Below are 17,418 nucleotides of genomic sequence, written 5' to 3'. Positions count from 1 at the left end.
GTGTTACTGTATATATGTTATGTTACTGTATATGTTATGTATGTATTAATGTATTTATGATATGTGTTAATGTATATATGTTATGTGTTAATGTATATATGTTATGTGTTACTGTATATATGTTATGTGTTAATGTATATATGTTATGTGTTACTGTATATATGTTGTGTTACTGTATATATGTTATGTGTTACTGTATATGTTATGTATGTATTAATGTATATATGATATGTGTTAATGTATATATGTTATGTGTTACTGTATATATGTTGTGTTACTGTATATATGTTATGTGTTACTGTATATGTTATGTATGTGTTACTGTATATATGTTAATGTATATATGTTATGTGTTACTGTATATGTTATCTATGTATCAATGTATATTTGTTATATATGTTAACTGCCCCATTTAAATTGTACATCGCTGCGATATTTGAAATAAGATAATAATATTAGTGATCGTTTTGTGCTCTCCATGCTGCGTCGGTCCTTATGCAGGGTGTCCGTGTGGCCCCCGTTATCGCTCAGAGCTCCCCGGCGCCGGCCCCACCCGACCCCGTAGCGCTGCGATTAGTAAATGATTCATTCTGGGGTCACATGATGGCTGCTGAGCCGGCAGAAAGCCTGGGTGGTCATGTGACTCAGCCTCCCATCATGTGACCGCTCATCATGTGACTATTAAAGCCACCCCGTGCTGCCTGGTTCTCTTTCACTCCGAGGCTGTGGCAATGACTGGTTCCTGGCTGCAACTCTGCCTGCTGCTGCTGCCCCTCCTGGGGGCGTCTCGCGGGGGTATGGAGACCTGAATATATATATATATATATATATATATATATATATATATATATATATATATATATATATACGCACACACACGCAAACTCTGCTGTGGTAAGGGGGGGGGGGTCCGGGGCGTTCTTTCTCAATGTGTGTGTTTTAGGGGCCGGGGGGGTTTTGCGATTGAAATGTTTAAATATATGTGAGGAGAAGCTGCAGTCATATGGTGAGAACGTACAGCAAAGACCCCCGGTGCCCCCCGCCCCGGGTCTGTCTCTATCACTCGGAGCGTAAGCTCTTTGGGGCAGTTTCTGTCTGCGGTTTCCTGTTGCAGACGAGTGTTTCATGTTTGGCTTCCTCTGCGGATCGGGTTTCCGTTTTGGGGGCAGACCGGTTACCGGAGACGAGGCGATGATTAACGGCTTCGCTCCGAAATCGCAGAGCGCCGGCGTCCGGACGCCACAGAACTCACCGAACCGCGACAATGACGCCAAGTGCGAGCGCCGCGCAGCGCATGAGAGGTTAATGCCGTGTGATACGGGGTACAGCTTTCTAACGGGGACCACCGCCTTCCCCTGCTGACTCCTCGCCCCCCAACCTGTGTTTATACGGGGGGGGGGGTCTGACTCCTCGCCCGTGGGCTGCTGAGTTGGGGGTCACCGAGCGGCGGCTGCGTTTGGGGGGCATCTGCCCTGACTAACCACGTCGTTTCCCCCCCATTCCCAGCGTGGAATTTCCGACAAATCAGAAACAAAATCCACCGGCTGCGGGAGACGGAGACCTTCAGATCGTTTTACACTCGCGTGGGATTCCCGAAGGGGGCGCTCTCCTACACCCCGCCGGCGGAGGGCTACATCACCCAGCCCCTGGACCACTTCAACCGCCGCAACAACGCCACCTACCGGCAGGTCAGTCACCGCGGGGGGCTCGGGGGGTTCCTGGTGTTTCCCTGCGTTTTATTGCACCGGGACAAGGCGACTTTGCCCCTTTATACATCAAAAGGTGCTCCCCCCCCGGCCCCCGCTGGGGTAATAATACAGAGAAATCAAAGAGAATCAGAACTTAAATGACCAAATATTCTGTGATTAGACTATACATTGTGCAGAGCACGCGCATTATTAACCCCGCAAACCCCAGCTTTAACGGCCTTTGATGGCACGGGGCGAGAGGTTTGATGGGCTTGTTTCTCAGTCGGCCTTCTCATTAAACCCACTTATTCCTCCCCAGGCATAGTATCCATGTCTTCATGTGAGTGTTTGTCGCTTGTGTTTTTCAGAGGTACTGGATGAATGAGGAGTTCTGGCAGCGGCCCGACGGCCCCGTCTTCCTGTACATCGGGGGGGAGAGCTCTCTGTCCGAATTCTCCGTCCTGTCGGGTAAGTGGCCCCGTCCGTATCTCTCGGCAGACGGCGCAGAGCCAGCACCTGCCCCTTCAGTATAAAAGCCCTGCGCTGATTGGCTGACCCGTCACTCTGTAACCTGTCAGCGTGGGGCTTGTGCCCACCTAGTGATGCCCCTGCTGAAGCAGTTGCCGTGGTGATATAGAAAAATGGCGGGGTAAATATGACCCTGCCGGCCGGGGCCTCTGGAGGAGCCGTAAGAGGTCAGACGCGTAAAGACCCACGTTTAAGCTTGGTGAGTAGTGACAAAGGGTTAATGTGGCGGAGTGCTGAGGGCGTCCTGTGTGTTGCAGGGCAGCACGTGGAGTTGGCCCAGAAGCATCGGGCGCTTCTGTTGTCCCTGGAGCATCGATACTACGGAACCAGCATCAACCGGGACGGGCTGGCACTGGAGGCCATAACCTTCCTGTCTAGTCAGCAGGCGTGAGTATCCAGCCTAATCCCCCCCCCCCCCCAATACACTGACTCCGGGACCCCCCCCAATACACTGACTCCGGGACCCCCCCCAATACACTGACTCCGGGACCCCCCCCAATACACTGACTCCGGGACCCCCCAATACAGACGATAACTTCATTCTTCTCCCTCGCAGTCTCGCGGATCTGGCCGCCTTCCACTTATTCATCTCCCAGAAATTGGGCCTCTCCCGGCGTAATACGTGGATCTGTTTCGGAGGATCGTACCCCGGATCGCTCTCCGCCTGGTTCAGACTGAAGGTGGGACCCCCGCATTCAGCCTTCCATAGACTGTCTATAGCCGTTAAGGTCTCGTATTTTGGTGAATACGGTCTGGGTGGTAATTAATGAAATTATACGTTTTTATGCTCTGAGCCGAGTGACGGATATATCTGACGTGTTGGATATCGGGGAAATATCGCGCGTGCGTCATGTGATCTCCGTTTTGTTTCAGTTCCCTCACTTGGTATTTGCTGCGGTGGCCTCGTCGGCTCCGGTCAGGGCAGAGCTGGATTTCACGGATTACAACAAGGTACGGCATCGGCCCTTTCTGCGCCCTTTGCTTTAAACATTGTTCATTTAGAGCGGGAACTCCAGCTCAGTCTTAATCACCCAGCTAGACTCCCTAATGAAAGTCTATGGAGGAACGGACTTCATTAGCATCGCCATAAAGCATCAGCTCAGTGCGGTGTTTGAGCCGGGAAAGTCACCCAAAATATCACATGACTGACAGCGGCTCCAGGTCTGCAGATAAAGGGGGTTATTGGAGGAAAATGTCCAGCGCAAAATTAACTCCTTTGCCCCCGGTACATTGAGAAGTCTCTCCGTGCAGACGGGAAGGGGCCCAGTGTGTGTGTGTGTGTGTGTGTGTGTGTATATATATACACACACACAAAATATATATATATATATATATATATTAGTATAATATAATATAAGGAATCTGAGAGGGCGGCCGTTACCTTAACGCTGTGTCTCCGCTGTGTCTCCGCTCAGGTGGTGGCGCAGAGTTTATCGGACCCGGTGATCGGAGGATCTGCAAAGGTGTGTAAAATAAATAAATAAATAAACACTTTACTGCTGTGTGACCCGTGCCACATACAACAGACTAAACCGGGACGGCCCCTTTAACCCATTACACGTGTCGCTTTACCAGGGACGGCCCCTTTAACCCATTACACGTGTCGCTTTACCAGGGACGGCCCCTTTAACCCATTACACGTGTCGCTTTACCAGGGACGGCCCCTTTAACCCATTACACGTGTCGCTTTACCAGGGACGGCCCCTTTAACCCATTACACGTGTCGCTTTACCAGGGACAGCCCCTTTAACCCATTAAATGTGTGGCCGTATCTTGTGTTTGAGAGAAGGAATAAGCCGTTAACGGGCCACGTTTCTCGCTTTCAGTGCCTGGACGCCGTGACCTGCGCGTTCCGAGCCGTCGACGCTCTCCTCCAGGCCAGAAACGGCACTCAACTGGAGAAAGACTTCTCGTCCTGCGCGGCCCTGCAGGGGCCGGACGATTACGCTCAGTTCGTCAGTAACCTGGCAGACATATTTATGGGGGCCGTGCAATACAACCGAGAGATTCAAAGCAACAACGTGCAGCAGCTGTGCCGGATAATGAGCGCGGAGGGGACGGCGTCCGTGTACGAGGCGCTGAGGAAGGTGAACCAGGTGAGTGAGACAGACCCGGGGGGTAACGGTGAGGGCAGAGACGGCGGCGGCCGTGGTGGGTCGCGGGGCAGAGACGGCGGCGGCCGTGGTGGGTCGTGGGGCAGAGACGGCGGCGGCCGTGGTGGGTCGCGGGGCAGAGACGGCGGCGGCCGTGGTGGGTCGTGGGGCAGAGACGGCGGCGGCCGTGGTGGGTCGCGGGGCAGAGACGGCGGCGGCCGTGGTGGGTCGCGGGGCAGAGACGGCGGCGGCCGTGGTGGGTCGCGGGGCAGAGACGGCGGCGGCCGTGGTGGGTCGCGGGGCAGAGACGGCGGCGGCCGTGGTGGGTCGCGGGGCAGAGACGGTGGCGGCCGTGGTGGGTAACGCCAGGCTCTCCTCTTTCCAGGTCTACATGGACAGCATGGGTCTGAGCTGCGTGGATAACTCCTACGAGTCGGCCGTGAAAGATCTGAGCAGCACCGAAGTGAACCCGGTGGGCGTCGGGGAGCGGCAGTGGTACTACCAGACGTGCGCCGAGTTCGGATACTGTGCGTGCCGGTGACGGGGGGCAGACCAGCCGGGGAAACGCGGGGGCTTCCGGGGGTAAATGGCTCCTTTCTCCTCCCTTCAGATCAGACGTGCGAGGGCTCCTCGTGCCCCTTCTCCCCGCTCATCACTCTGCAGTCACAGCTGGATCTCTGCAGCCGGGTTTTCCGGATCCCCGTGGATTCTGTGGAGCGGTCTGTCCGGTTTACCAACGAGTTCTACGGCGCGGACCACCCCAAATCCAGCAGGATTATCTTCGTTAATGGTACTGATGGGGGGCCAATGAATTCCTACTGGGTCATCACGTGGGGGGGGCCCTAAAACTAGTGATGTTATTCAGGGTCACTCGTCGCCCCCCCCCCGAGCAATCGTTCCTCAGCAGATCAGTTTATTATTTTTTGTCTTAAGGTTTAAATCACATAAAAAGCATTAGAAAACCAGTAATTTATAGCAACAGCCTATCAGGACCGGCCTCTGTGTCATGTGATAATTTAAGTATTCCCGGGAAAAAAAGATACGAGACAAAAAAACATGATTCCAGAATGAGGTTTCTAAAGCTGTGACTCGTGTCGAATTCCGCAGATTAGATCGAGCAGCACCTTTTTATGGATTATGAGAGGGTGGTGGATAAGCGGAGCAGCCTCCCAGCAGAGGTGGTAGAGGGTAATACAGTGAGGGTATTAAACATGCATGGGATCTAAGACGAGACCAACAACTGATTAAGGTTTTAGTCTTTACAGCAGGAGGAACGGGTGACTAGGCGGGGGGGCGCCGGGGGCCGATCTGCAGGGGGGTTCTGGGTTTCTGTCACTGGCCCCGGACTGTACGGAGTGTTTTACCTGCAGGAGACATCGATCCGTGGCACGCGCTCAGTGTGTTGAAGAATCAGTCGCGCTCTGAGATCGCCATCTATATCAACGGGACGGCCCACTGCGCCAACATGAGTCCCTCTCGCCCCGACGATCCGCCGTCCCTGCGGGAAGCCAGAGAGGTGAGTGGCGGATACTCCCCGCGTTACGCTTTTAATCCCAAACTTGCTGAATCTGAATATTTCTACTTTACTTTTTTTAACAGGAGATCGCTGTTCACATCGCTGATTGGCTGAAATCCGCTTGGAGGGAGCTGGGAGGATCCTAACGCTACCTGCGCAACAACCCCCCCCCCCCCCGTGCCTTACACAACGCGCTTAAAGCCAAGGTTTTTTAAGAAATAGATATATATATTTTTAGCCTCATCGGGGGCAGCGGCTTCTCCGCGTTTTTATTCCTGTGCAATAATAATTAATAATAATCATCGGAGCCAAAAAAGTGAAAGTTCAAATATTTTAAGAGAATTTAAAGCCTTGTAACTGCAAGCTTTAACCCCGTGGGTGCCAGGCACGATTTCAGGGCATTAAGAATCTCTCAACCCTGGCATGCGAAGAGTTAAGCAAACACCAAAATCTTCTAAATAATTGTGAAAACGGCACATTATAATCTATATAAATATATCCACAGAGACAGAGGGCTGGCTGTGCCTTTTTAGAGGGTATTTAAGCGTTTTCTGGGGCCAAATTGTTGCTCCCTCTGTGCCATTAGATGAGCCCCCCCCCCCCCCCGTAACCTCTGGGGCCAAATCGTCTATCGGGGCCCTTCTCAGAATAACACTTTATCAACCTGGCGGGATTCCGAAAATATACTAAATCCCCCCCCCCCAAAAAAAAAAACATTCATCTGGCTTTTTTTTTTTTGTGTGTTTTTATTCAAATAAAAAAATAAAACGCGGATTTTTGATCGCCGAACGGACTGCATTTAAAATCAGGGAAATTAAGTGGATATTGTGTTAAATGGATCGACTGTGCTTTGGGTATAAAAACTGGTATTTTAGCTTTAGGGTTTTTAGGAGCGGGGCCCCGAGGCCTGTATTTTGGAGCCCGCTCTGTAATTGCTTTAAACGTGAAGCCGCCTGCGAGCGTCTTTTTTTTTTTTTTTTTTTTTTAACAATAAATGTGTAATTTAATTTTTCTGGTAATAAAAGGATTTTTCAGAACTTTTCATTGTTTTTACGATTTATTTTGGGTCCAAAATTTTTCTGCCTGACGGGGAAACTATCCTAACCCTGGGGAGGGGGGCAAAAGACCCGCGGGGATGGGGGGGGGCAAAAGACCCGCGGTGCAGGAAATGATGGGGGTGAAACGATCGGGGGTCACAATGTGGGGGGCGAGAGGGAAATGTCCATAAAACGCAGAAAAAAAAAAAGAGAAAATAAATTTGAAAAATGTCTGAATCCCCCAGGCCTATGGGGCACTACCCCCTATATACCCCCTATATACCCCGATCCTGATTAATATCCGGCACCTCAAGGTTAAATGACCTCTGTGTCGGAACAACCCCCCTCTTCAGGGTAAATAATTGCCTCCCTCTCACAATCTACCCTTCCTCGGGGTTATTATTGCTCCCCAAAATAGACAGCACCTTGTTTTACTCTACCCCTGCCCAGGGTCTATATGTCATCTTTCTGGGTTACTTAATTGCCCCTGTGTCAGAATATACCCCTCCTCTGGGTAATTAAATTGCCCCTGTGTCAGAATATACCCCTCCTCTGGGTAATTAAATTGCCCCTGTGTCAGAATATACCCCTCCTCTGGGTAATTGAATTGCCCCTGTGTCAGAATATAACTCTCCCAGGAGCTCCTGAATCCCAGTGCCCGGGTTACTGTCCCCGTTGCTCGGAGACCGGCCACACCCACCGGGAGGGAGCCGCCAATTACAGGACACAAGGCGATTTAACCCCGCCCAGTTGGGCACCTGACTGAAATCCAACATGGCGGCGCCCAGCTTGGTAGGTGACCGCGCGCGGCCAGACGTCCATGTCTCATCACTCTCAGCCACGGCAGCCGGGAGTCTGTGTGCAGCGCCGAGTGTATCGTTTGCTTTGCTTTGCTTTGCTTTGTTGTCTGTGTACAACTAATGTACTAATGTACCGAGTACAACTAATGCCTGGAGACCCCGGACGGGCCGTTCATTTCTGTCACTTTTTGCTGCTTCGTTCGCCCCTCTGGGCAGATGTACTCGGGGGCAGTAAATACCCCGGCTGTCAGGCTGCCCTCTGAGGGGCAGAAACCTAAAGTCCCCCCCATCAGCCATAATTACCCGGACGCAGAAAGTGCTGCCCCCTGTGGGGTGTGGGGGGTATAACTGATTGGGTCTAATGCCCTGCAGGGGGCAGTAATTGCCCTTAGCGCAGAGCCAGTTCTTCCAGGGGCTCTTTGGAGTTCTGATTCTGCCCTCCTCGGTACCCGGTCCGTGATCACCGATCTCTCCAGCCACGCGTGTCACGGAGCCGTCCGGGCCCCTGAAGCTGTATATATTATCCACACTGCTTGTTTTTTAAGGGGTTTGCTGGTGGCCGGCACGGCCCCTGATGCTGTATATATTATCCACGCTGCTTGTTTTGTAGGGGGCTTGCTGGTGGCCGGCGCGGCCCCTGAAGCTGTATATAATATACATGTTGCGTGTTTCAGTGCTGTAAGGGTTTTTTGGACTCACGCGTGTCTTATCTCCTTAGCTGTGCGTGTCCCGGCTGCTGCCTCCTGTCGGGAGGCAAGTTTCCCGTCGCTGTTCGTCGGCCCCGTCTACCGCCCCGTCTACCGCCTCCCTCGGCCGCCGGATCCTCCAGGCGCTCAACAGACATTTCTACGACGTGGAGGCCGTCACCAACTGGAGCATCCGATTCAAGCACTGGAACCTGCGCAGGAAGAACGCGTGCGTACCGCGTCCGTTACATACACACCGCGTCCGCTACATACACGCCGCGTCCGCTACATACACGCCGCGTCCGCTACATACACGCCGCGTCCGCTACATACACACCGCGTCCGTTACATACACACCGCGTCCGCTACATACACGCCGCGTCCGTTACATACATACCGCGTCCGCTACATACACACCGCGTCCGCTACATACACACCGCGTCCGCTACATACACACCGCGTCCGTCACATACACGCCGCGTCCGTCACATACACGCCGCGTCCGTCACATACACACCGCGTCCGCTACATACACACCGCGTCCGCTACATACATACCGCGTCCGTCACATACACACCGCGTCCGCTACATACACACCGCGTCCGTCACATACACACCGCGTCCGCTACATACACACCGCGTCCGTCACATACACACCGCGTCCGCTACATACACACCGCGTCCGCTACATACACACCGCGTCCGCTACATACACACCGCGTCCGCTACATACACACCGCGTCCGTTACATACACACCGCGTCCGTTACATACACACCGCGTCCGCTACATACACACCGCGTCCGCTACATACACACCGCGTCCGCTACATACACACCGCGTCCGTTACATACACACCGCGTCCGTTACATACACACCGCGTCCGCTACATACACACCGCGTCCGCTACATACACACCGCGTCCGCTACATACACACCGCGTCCGCTACATACACACCGCGTCCGTCACATACACACCGCGTCCGCTACATACACACCGCGTCCGCTACATACACACCGCGTCCGCTACATACACACCGCGTCCGCTACATACACACCGCGTCCGTTACATACACACCGCGTCCGTTACATACACACCGCGTCCGCTACATACACACCGCGTCCGCTACATACACACCGCGTCCGCTACATACACACCGCGTCCGTTACATACACACCGCGTCCGCTACATACACGCCGCGTCCGCTACATACACGCCGCGTCCGTTACATACACGCCGCGTCCGTCACATACACGCCGCGTCCGTCACATACACACCGCGTCCGCTACATACACGCCGCGTCCGCTACATACACGCCGCGTCCGCTACATACACGCCGCGTCCGCTACATACACACCGCGTCCGCTACATACATACCGCGTCCGCTACATACACACCGCGTCCGCTACATACATACCGCGTCCGTTACATACACGCCGCGTCCGTCACATACACGCCGCGTCCGCTACATACACACCGCGTCCGCTACATACACACCGCGTCCGCTACATACACACCGCGTCCCTCGCATACACGCCGCGTCCGTTACATACACGCCGCGTCCGTTACATACACGCCGCGTCCGCTACATACACGCCGCGTCCGCTACATACACGCCGCGTCCGCTACATACACGCCGCGTCCGTTACATACACGCCGCGTCCGCTACATACACGCCGCGTCCGTTACATACACGCCGCGTCCGTTACATACACACCGCGTCCGTTACATACACGCCGCGCCCCTCGCATACACGCCGCGTCCGTTACATACACGCCGCGTCCGTTACATACACGCCGCGTCCGTTACATACACGCCGCGTCCGTTACATACACGCCGCGTCCGCTACATACATACCGCGTCCGTTACATACACGCCGCGTCCGTTACATACACGCCGCGTCCGCTACATACACGCCGCGTCCGTTACATACACGCCGCGTCCGCTACATACACACCGCGTCCGTCACATACACACCGCGCCCCTCGCATACACACCGCGTCCGTTACATACACACCGCGTCCGTCACATACACACCGCGCCCCTCGCATACACGCCGCGTCCGTTACATACACGCCGCGTCCCTCGCATACACGCCGCGTCCCTCGCATACACGCCGCGTCCCTCGCATACACGCCGCGTCCCTCGCATACACGCCGCGTCCCTCGCATACACGCCGCGTCCCTCGCATACACGCCGCGTCCCTCGCATACACGCCGCGTCCCTCGCATACACACCGCGTGTTACATACCAGTTACATACTGTGTGCATACGTGCAGATACAGTGTCCCTTGCATTCTGTGTACATGCGTGCCGATGGACCGTGTTGTTTGATCAGCGCAGCCGTGTTCGCCGCATCCCATGGAATCGTCCCGTGGAAGGCTGGGTAGAGCTTTTACATTACATAGCATGACATATAACGCGTGTCGCTTACACATGTAACATGTACCGAATGTAACCGAATGTCGCCTCCCCCCCAGGCATTACGCTTACACCGAGAGGCTGTACGGGCGGCACGTGGCGGCCGCATACTACACGCTGTCACAGGGCGGTGCAGTGAGGTACGTGCCCCACGGATCCGTAGCACGGGGGGAGGGGCGGCGCGGGGTAAATAATAAACCTCTCACCCCCTGCCCCCCCTCCGGCTTCTATCCGGTTCCGGGTTTTCTTCACAATTATGTTCCAATATTGAGCTTTTTTTACCGTAAACCGACACTCACGTTCCTTTATCCGGAACGAGCCAATCGCTTCTCGCTCTCAGGTTTCAGGGTCACTCCGATTGGCTGCGGCCGGATCGTAAGGGGCGGTTCAGCTGGGACTTCCTACAGAACCGAAACGTGCCGGTGGAATGCGTGGACCTCAGCCGTTCCCCGATCACCTATAGAGGCCTGGACAATATAGGTGAGAGGAGCGTCTGTCACCCGGGGGAACGTGGCGCTTTGCTGAGGGGGTGGTAGATAAGTGGAACAGCCTCCCAGCAGAAGTGGTAGAGGGATATACAGTGAGGGGATTAACCGTGCATGGGATAGACATAAGACGAGACCGGGGGGTGGCGGGTCGCGCAGATTGCCGGCCCCTGATCCTGCTCTTCTCCAGTTCCAGTAGCCGAGCTCCGGGAGCTGCACCTCCGTGGCTGCCCCCATCTGGATGATTGGGCTTTGAGTCGTTTGCACGTCTTTAAAGATTCCTTGGAGGTTCTGTCGGTGGCCGGCTGTCCCCGAGTGACCGAGAGGGGCCTGAGCACCCTGCACCATTTACAGTGAGTGCGTTACAGGGGTATGGCGGTGTGCTTGGCACTCTGCGCGGCTCTACCCCCACCTTCCCCGGCGCTGCGCGCAGCTCTCCCCGCATTCACCGGCACATGTCTCTTCCTCCCCCCCCATCCAGGAGACTCCGGTATCTGGACGTGTCTGACCTTCCCGCTGTGCAGAATAAAGGGTTAATGCGGATTCTCCTGGAGGAGGCGCTCCCGCGCTGTGACATCATCGGCATGGATTATTTCCAAAGCATCGGGGAGGAAGAAGCCGGCGCGCCGGCCACGTGCCTCTGAACAGGTGAGTCGGCAAATAAAGGGTTTGTGGTCAGACGCAAAATGCGCTACTGCCTGTGTTTGCGCTTTTCTGTTCGAGCCACGAGCGGAGCCAGAAGCGTGGCTGCCGCTGAGTGATCGTTGAGCGGGGGCCCCTGTGCCGGTTCCCGTCCCGCGCGTCTGCCGGTTCCACGTCTCACCGTCCTGCATTTCATCTTATTAGGTGGATATTGTGCGGGAAGCCGCGGTGCGTCTTCATTTCTGGCGACCGCTCTGGAAAGGCCACGTTCTGGCAAGTGGATACTCAGTGGCAGCCGAGTGTGCGGCTACATGACGGACTGGACTCCTCGGGACGTGGCCGGTGACTCCCATCAGTGGCCGGATCCGGAGGGGGCCGCGCCGTCTCATGGGTGGCAGCTTCTCACGTGGCTTTGTGGCCGCGCATGGACCGGATGGGGCTCGTTGGCCGCTCTGCTTATTGCCCCCGTATGTTTCTCCCCCCACCTGCCGATCGATTACCTGCCAGCCGTGCATTCAGTCTATACCGTGCTGCCAGGGGGTGGGGGGTTCCTATTGGCTCCTGGGCCTGATATGACAGAAGGTGGCAGGTCATGTGACTGGGCGTGGCTCAATCTCCGTGTCCATATGCAATGAAGCCTGCAACCCTTGCCTGGCTGTCCCTGAAAGGAGCCGCCTGTCAGCAGTGACTGAGATCCGGATCCAGAGGGAGAACCACGTTTACCGGATTCTTGCGTGGCACGGAGGGGGCAGCCTGCGCGGCCCGGGGTTATGCGTGGCACGGAGACGGTAGCCTGCGCGGCCCGGGGCTTGCCGTTACATGTGGCACGGAGTGGGCAGCCTGCGCGGCCCGGGGCTTCCCGTTACACGTGGCACAAAGCTTCTCTCAGCTCCTCGTAGGCCGTGCACGGCATTTTACACACACATTGTACTGCGCTGCAGCATATGATGGCGCTATATATATAAATCAATAAAAAGTATGGACATTAGAGAGCGACCCCTGTGCTTACTTGAAGGGAGCGACAGTTACCCCTACACTGTATACAGTAATATACCCCCGGCGCTGTATACCATAATATACCCCCCCCCGGCGCTGTATACAGTAATATACCCCCGGCGCTGTATACCGTAATATACCCCCTCCCCCCCAGCACCGTATACAGTAACATGCCCCCTCCCCCGGCGCTGTATACAGTAATATACCCCCTCCCCCCCAGCACCGTATACAGTAACATGCCCCCTCCCCCGGCGCTGTATACAGTAACATACCCCCTCCCCCCGGCGATGTATACAGTAATATACCCCCTCCCCCCGGCGATGTATACAGTAATATACCCCCTCCCCCCAGCACCGTATAAAGTAACATACCCCCTCCCCCCGGCGCTGTATACAGTAATATACCCCCTCCCCCTGGCGCTGTATACAGTAACATACCCCCTCCTCCGGCGATGTATACAGTAACATACCCACCCCCCCCGGCGCTGTATACAGTAATATACCCCCTCCCCCTGGCGCTGTATACAGTAACATACCCCCTCCCCTGGCGCTGTATACAGTAATATACCCCCTCCCCCCGGTGCTGTATACAGTAATATACCCCCTCCCCCTGGTGCTGTATACAGTAATAACCCAATAACAATACAGTAATTAGCAAAAACTGTTTTTTTCCCTCATTTTGTCCCAATAACCCCCCTTTATCTGCAGATCTGGAGCCGCCGTCGCTGTCAGTCATGTGATATTTTGGGTGACTTTCCCGGCTCAAACACCGCACTGAGCTGATGCTTTATGGCGATGCTAATGAAGTCCGTTCCTCTGTAGACTTTCATTAATCAGAGTCTGACATGAGGATTAAGACTGAGTCATTCTATTGTTTCAAGCAGTTTGATGAGGTTCGCGGTGTTTAGAAGATCGGGGCTCAGATAATGAGAAATCATACAAAGGGCTGAAAACATATGGGGCAAAAACTACAAGTGGGGTAAAAAAGGAAGCAGAAAAAATATTTATTTCTAATCTGATATTGGGGATAAGATGTGCTGGGGGTCCCCTTTAACCCGTTCACTCCCCTTTAACCCGTTCACCCCCCATTAACCCGTTCACTCCCCTTTAGATGTAGCCAATCATCCATAAGAGCTGAAGCAGGGTGCCCCTTGGGACGTTGTTATACGCGACGCAGAGATGTAGGGCTGTCTGATGAAGATGCCGGCCCCCGCCGGACGCTCAGTGTGGACCCCCACCGGACCCTCGCTGGAGACCCTGCTGGGATCTGAGTGCTCCACCTGCTGGGTGATCGTACACATCGCGATTGGCAAGGCGAGGCCACGTGAAATAACGCAAAATCCCTGATCTCGCCGTGACATCACTGCCGCCCCAAATGGATCCGTATCACACAAGATATAATATATTTAATAAAATAAATGCCCTGGCATCCTTTTTCCCAATCAAGTAAAAAATAATAATGACCCCCTTACCCTGAATCCCAAATGTCTTACGCCGTAGTCTTACATATACACTGTAGGGTAACGTGTAGGGGACGGACGTGGCCTCTAGATCATAAACGCTGTATACGGTGATCCTGTCATCGATTCATTTTTATGGTTTCAAAAAGTGTCCTGAAAAAAAATGGCTTTGGAGCACTGAAGGGGTTAATGTATGGTGGCAGTGATTGAAGGGGTTAATGTATGGCGGCAGTGATTGAAGGGGTTAATGTATGGCGGCAGTGATTGAAGGGGTTAATGTATGGTGGCAGTGATTGAAGGGGTTAATGTATGGCGGCAGTGATTGAAGGGGTTAATGTATGGCGGCAGTGATTGAAGGGGTTAATGTATGGCGGCAGTGATTGATGGGGTGCTGAAGGGGTTAATGTTAATGACCGTTCCTGGGAACACTGGGTCAGTTTCTCCCTTCTGTGGGCAGGGGGTGGTTTTGTGTGGCCACGCCCACTGTCCTGCGCATGGTGCGCCTACTCCCCGCCCAGTTATCTCCCACTATAGGCTGTCTGGGGGTGGTCCTGCCCCTACATGAAGCCACGCCCACAGAAGAGGGGGCTCCATATGACTCCCGTAGCACAATCTGCGCTACGTAATTAGTGAGCCGGCAAACGAAATACTTGGGGCATCAGCCCCCTTAATGCCCCTCGGGGTGCGCATGCAAACTGCCTGTGTTTAGCGCTCTAAATGCTTTATCGATAGGAAAATATCTCTCTTCTTTATGCCAGCCACAAAACCCCCAGGGCAGAGTGCTAAATATGGTGCTGTCTCCATAGCAACCAACAGAATGTTAGTTTGAACTGCTCGGATTTTAACCCTCTGTGTTTTGCCTGTTCCCCCCGCGATCAGGAAGCGGACAGACATGGTGCTGGGGGCCACGCGGGGCTCCTCCTCGCGGAACAAAGTTACCAAAACAATCCAAATGCGGGAAATCACGGAGCACGCGTGGCGTGCGGGGGGCATTAATATGCAAATTTCATGAATAATGGGGTTTCCTTCCATCGGTATCCATGGCGATTGCTTCACGTTCACCATTTTGCACCAGAATCCCCCTTTTGACACAATCCCCTGAATGCGCTGACGTCCCAGCATCATAGGAATTGTAGTCCACAGGCGGCTCCCCCTTCCTCCGCTCTGGGGGTATTTGGGGTACCCAGGGGCATCGTCCGCATCCCTTTCTTTTATTGAAGCTTCGAGGACCAGCGGCTCCTCGGTGGACACCCGAGCCCCTTCTTCCTTTCTTTGGGGGGCCGCACTCCTCGAAGGGATATTCCCTCCCCGTCCAGAATGCCTGCAGGAGGGCCGGATCTTCTTGGCTCCTCCACGCAAGGCTTAGGGCCACTGAATTATTTACGCTGAGACCCCCCCCCCCCCCCGTCTCCTCACGGAGGCTTTTATTCTGAGGAGATGGAGGAAGGGAGGCCGATGTGTCTGACGGGGAGGGAGGCTCCGGCAGGGAGTGGCTGTCGGGAGAGCACAGAATAGATGCTGGAGATATCTGTCCAGGTTCCCTGCGCGGTGAGGGGATTCCCATTTTTGGATTGGATGTTTTTGGGATGAGGGGGGATTCCTGGGTGGGTTTAAGGGATTCCCGTGTTTTTATTGGGCATCAGGGCGGAGGACGGACTGTGTGAAGGGGTTTCAGGTAGCCGGGGGGGAGGGTTCGGTGGGATTTCAGGTATCGGGGGGGTCGGTGGGATTTCAGGTATCGGGGGGTTCGGTGGGATTTCAGGTATCGGGGGGGTCGTGGGATTTCAGGTATCGGGGGGGTCGGTGGGATTTCAGGTATCGGGGGTTCGGTGGGATTTCAGGTATCGGGGGGGTCGGTGGGATTTCAGGTAGCCGGGGGGGAGGGTTCGGTGGGATTTCAGGTATCGGGGGGTTCGGTGGGATTTCAGTTATCGGGGGGGTCGTGGGATTTCAGGTATCTGGGGGGTCGGTGAGATTTCAGGTATCGGGGGGGTCGGTGGGATTTCAGGTATCGGGGGGGTTTGGTGGGATTTCAGGTATCGGGGGGTTCGGTGGGATTTCAGGTATCGGGGGTTCGGTGGGATTTCAGGTATCGGGGGGGTCGGTGGGATTTCAGGTAGCCGGGGGGAGGGTTTGGTGGGATTTCAGGTATCGGGGGGTTCGGTGGGATTTCAGGTATCGGGGGGTTCGGTGGGATTTCAGGTATCGGGGGGGTCGGTGGGATTTCAGGTATCGGGGGGTTCGGTGGGATTTCAGGTATTGGGGGGTTCAGTGGGATTTCAAGTATCGGGGGCGTTTGGTGGGATTTCAGGTATCGGGGGCGTTTGGTGGGATTTCAGGTATCGGAGGGGTTTGGGGTAATTCGGGGTGACGGGTAACGCGTGAGTTTTTGGGCATATGACGGGTTCTGCCGGTGGGGGGTCCGAGGGTATTTAATAATGAGGGGGGGTTATAGTCCCCCCAGGGGATTCCCAGCTTTGTATTGGATGGTATGAAGGGGTAATTTGGGGCGACGGGTAACGCGTGAGTTTTTGGGCATATGACAGGTTCTGCTGGGAGGCTGCTCCACTTATCTACCACCCTCTCAGTAAAGAGCTCATTAATGATAATACGCATTGAATCACATGCATTATTGATTTGGATGGATCTGCTATGATGTCACCAAAAAAACTGATTTTATTTTGTCATCGGGGAGGAAGTAGAGTCGGTGAGATCAGAATTCCTGTGTCGCGTTTCTGTGTTTCTTCTCGTTGGGGCACCGCGGAGCTGTAGTCATGGCGATCGGGCCATTTAACAGCATTTACTAAAATAGCTACATTAACAGTAAGGAAAAGTTTGATTTTGAATCAAGTTTAATTGATAAAAAATAGTTGGTTTAATGAAAAGTTTTGGATGTTTTGGGTAAATCTTCATGTAGGAATGTAATTTATCTTCCGCAAACGCACAACCTTTCATTCATCGAAGACTAACTGGCCGGATAGCGGGACGTTTCATCGCCTTCGCGGATCCAGGGATATTTTAGGGAATTTAACCCTTTGTGTTTCCTCTCCGTCCACAGCCAAGGGCC

The 17,418-nt window shown here is 54.2% G+C and overlaps 1 protein-coding gene across 1 annotated transcript; it reads left to right on the top strand.

The window, feature by feature from the left end:
* Positions 1-731: 731 nt before the first annotated feature.
* On the top strand, positions 732-5,971 carry LOC149274109 (thymus-specific serine protease-like). The gene is made up of 12 exons (XM_089505841.1): positions 732-795; positions 1,507-1,688; positions 2,057-2,156; positions 2,474-2,603; positions 2,773-2,896; positions 3,090-3,167; positions 3,632-3,679; positions 4,043-4,312; positions 4,695-4,836; positions 4,920-5,099; positions 5,680-5,825; positions 5,909-5,971. Exons 1-12 carry the CDS (start codon positions 732-734, stop codon positions 5,969-5,971), a joined length of 1,527 nt encoding a protein of 508 aa, XP_089361967.1.
* Positions 5,972-17,418: the final 11,447 nt, after the last annotated feature.

This window comes from Sceloporus occidentalis, unplaced genomic scaffold, assembly GCF_023333645.1.
Source record: "Sceloporus occidentalis isolate IW3139 unplaced genomic scaffold, rSceOcc1.0.p SCAF_347, whole genome shotgun sequence".
Taxonomy (NCBI): Eukaryota; Metazoa; Chordata; class Lepidosauria; order Squamata; family Phrynosomatidae; genus Sceloporus; species Sceloporus occidentalis.
This window is presented reverse-complemented; position numbering and strand designations above follow the sequence as displayed.

Coding starts and splice junctions, on each gene's coding strand:
- LOC149274109 (XM_089505841.1), top strand. CDS start 732: ATGACTGGTTCCTGGCTGCAACTCTGCCTGCTGCTGCTGCCCCTCCTG. Junction 2,157..2,473: donor CGAATTCTCCGTCCTGTCGG/GTAAGTGGCCCC, acceptor TGTGTGTTGCAG/GGCAGCACGTGGAGTTGGCC. Junction 4,837..4,919: donor GTGCGCCGAGTTCGGATACT/GTGCGTGCCGGT, acceptor TCCTCCCTTCAG/ATCAGACGTGCGAGGGCTCC.